Consider the following 3,261-nt stretch of genomic DNA (forward strand, 5'->3'; position numbering starts at 1 on the left):
TACCTGAGGTTCAACTTTTTTTGGGTAAACACATAGTGGAGACTCTTATGGTCGGTAAGGACATCGACATGTACATCATACAAGTAATACCACCAAAATTTCAAGGCAAACACCACGGCCGCTAATTTAAGGTAATGAGTGGGATAGTTTCTCTCATGTACCTTAAGTTGGCTAGAAGAATAGGCTATAACCTTCATATGTTGCATAAGCACACACCCTAAACTTGCACGGGATGCGTCAAAATACACAACAAAACCCTTTGTACCCTCCAGTAAAGTGAACAACAGAGAGCAGAAGTGATCCTATCTTTCAACAATTGGAAACTTTTCTCACATGCTTTCGACCACTCAAATTACTTACACTTTTGGTTCAAAGTAGTCAAGGGAGATGCAATGGACGCAAAGCCATCCATGAACCTCCGATAATGACCCGCTATACCCGAGAAACTCCTAATGTCGGTTGGAGTCAATGGTCTAGGCCAGTTTTTCACCTCCCCCATTTTCCTTGGATCTACCTCATTTTCCTCACTAGAGATGATGTTCCAAAGAAATGCCACCGACCTCAACCAAAACACACACTTGCTATATTTGGGAAACAATTGATGTTCATTAAGGGTTTGCAATACTACCCTCAAATGACCCATATGATCACTCTCATTCTTCGAATATACAAAGATATCATCAATGAAGACAATGACAAATGAATCTAGTTAATTTCGGAACACCTTATTCATTAGGTCCATAAACGCCGCCGGATCATTAGTGAGACCGAAAGACATTACAAAGAACTCATAGTGCCCATACCTAGTCCGAAAGGCCATCTTTGTTACATCCTAACCTCTCACCCTAAAATTGTGATACCCCAATCTTAAGTCAATTTTAAAAAAATAGCTCCTTCCTTGAAGTTGATCAAACAAGTCGTCAATCCGAAGGAAGAGGCTACTTATTCATAATGGTGACCTTGTAGAGTTGGCGGTAATCAATACAGATTCTCAAGGACTCATTCTTCTTCTTACAAACAAAACACGAGAACCCCACGGAGAAATACTAGGCCTTATAAAACCTTTATCTAGTAAATCCTTCAGTTGAGCCTTGAACTCCTTCAATTCGGTCGGAGCCATCCAATAAAGAGGAATTGAAATGGGACTTGTATACGATGGCAAATCAATGCAAAAGTCAATTTCCCATTCGGGAGGAATACCGGGAAGGTCATTAGGAAAGACCTCCGAAAACTCACTCACTACGGGTACCGACTCAATGGGAAGAATTTCGGAGTCTAAAACTTGGACTCTTACTATGTGATATAGACAACCCTTTGATATCATTTTGCATGCTTTTGGACAAGAGATAATATGACCTCTAGGAATAATATTTCCCCTTTCCACTCAACAACGGGTCCATTTGGAAAGTTAAACCTCACCTACGACCAATGGAGGCAAAACATGCATGCAACCAATCCATACCAATTATAATATAAAAATCAAACATATCAAGTTCTACTAGGTCAAACTAAGAAACTCTATTGGGCAACATTATTGGAAAATTTTAATATACCCTTTTAGCAACAACCGACTCACCCACCGGAGTATAAACTATAAAAGGTTCATGCAAAAAACCAAGTAATATTAAACTTTTTGGCAACTAGATTATTAAAAAGGTTAAAGTAGCGCCAGGATCGAGTAAGGCATATACATCAATAGAGAACACTTTCAACATACCGGTCACCACGTCGGGAGAAGTCTCTTGCTCACCCCTAGAGCGGAGAGCATCGTAGCAGTTCTTCTTTGGTGCTTCATTAGAACCACTTGCTTGAGTTTGACTACTACCCTTCATTACACCACTTTTGTCCTACGACCACACTAAATCTGGACAACACTTGTACAGTGTTGCCTAAAATACTTTTGGGAACACTTTTAAAGTGTAGCCTAAATTTTTAACCTTTTGCTTCAATAATATTGACAACACTAGTAAAGAGTAGTCTTCAATGGTAAATGCTACATTTTAGAAGAGTTGTTCTAATATTATATAATTGGCAACACTTATTTTCACATAAGACTACACTTTTAAGATGTCTTACATTTATAATTGTAAGAACAACACATTACAAGTGTGGCATTAAAATTTTCACTAAAATTTAAATCTCTCTCCAACATTTTTAACTCTCCCTCCTATTTTTATTGGCCAAAAATAATAATTCATAAAACATTAATAATTAATAAAAGATTAAACGTAAAAACAACACACTTTTATCTTTGTCTGAAGACCGCCACACTTTTCCGTGAGAACTTAAAATCAAGACAAAGAACATCGAGATGAAGAAGAGCAAGTTGAAGCTATGGACTGAAAAACTGAAGCAATGAACTGAAGAGCTGAAGTTACCATGATTTCTCCGATACCGGATTTCGTCAAGCGTAAGTACAGATTCTTGATTCTTGAGTTAATAACTATGTTTTCACAATTGTATGTATAAAAGTTTGTTGTAATAATCACCATGGGTGCTTGTACTTCAAAACCTTTAAGACTTAATCCCTATTCCCCACAAGAAATTCTTGCCCCACTAGAAACACCAAATGTCGGTGAAACCCAGAAAGATAATGAAGCTAAAAGTCACCTTTACTCTGGAGAGGTTGTGTGAATGCCCTTTTCTTCCTCTTCATCTAGCGAAGCATATTTAACCTTTGATGTTGAGACGAAATAGTAGGGTAAACCTAATATTGTAGTTGTTCCTGAAAGGAGATGAAACTGAGGAGGCTAGCTTATATAAGAGTTTTGGATTTTCTAAGCACTTTGCGAGTAAGTATGAAATTAGGGAGGAAGTGGGTAGAGACCATTTTGGGTATACTTGTTCTGCTATTGTCAAGAAGGTGAGCTTCAGGGTAAGAAAGTTGTTTTTAATGTCATTCCAAAAGCCAATGTCTCTTCTTTTCCACTCTGTTTAGTCTTTAATGCATTGAAGTGTACTTGCGTATTGAATTACCTACAATGTCTGAATATTGAAGTACATGGTAGGAAAATTTTGTCAATTTTATGAGTCCATTTTCTTTAATTTAAGTTCTGTTAGGGTTTTTGTCACGACCCAACCCGATGGGCCGTGACTAGTGCCCGTTTTGGACACCCACATACAAACCTGCTAAGTATAACCAACTGAAACTAAGACAATATGGAATTTAATCAAATCAAGCCAACCCCAACGTCATATATATATAAGAGGACCTGTCTCATAAGGAGTCATAACCATTCAACCATAACAGCATACGCGAGC

General features: G+C 37.8%; 1 protein-coding gene across 11 annotated transcripts in view; it reads left to right on the plus strand.

Moving 5' to 3' along the window:
- The first annotated feature begins 2,234 nt into the window (after nt 1–2,234).
- Nucleotides 2,235–3,261, plus strand: part of LOC114077542 — a 15,184-nt gene continuing 14,157 nt past the window's right edge. For all 11 annotated transcript variants that reach the window (XR_003578843.1, XR_003578844.1, XM_027917609.1 and 8 more), the window contains exon 1: nt 2,235–2,410. Coding sequence is in view for 5 of the 11 variants with exons in the window: in XM_027917605.1 (XP_027773406.1) it covers nt 2,380–2,410 (31 nt within the window). In the remaining 6 variants the exon portion in view is untranslated. The remainder of the gene's footprint in view (nt 2,411–3,261) is intronic.

Source organism: Solanum pennellii, chromosome 6 (assembly GCF_001406875.1).
Source record: "Solanum pennellii chromosome 6, SPENNV200".
Lineage (NCBI taxonomy): Eukaryota > Viridiplantae > Streptophyta > Magnoliopsida > Solanales > Solanaceae > Solanum > Solanum pennellii.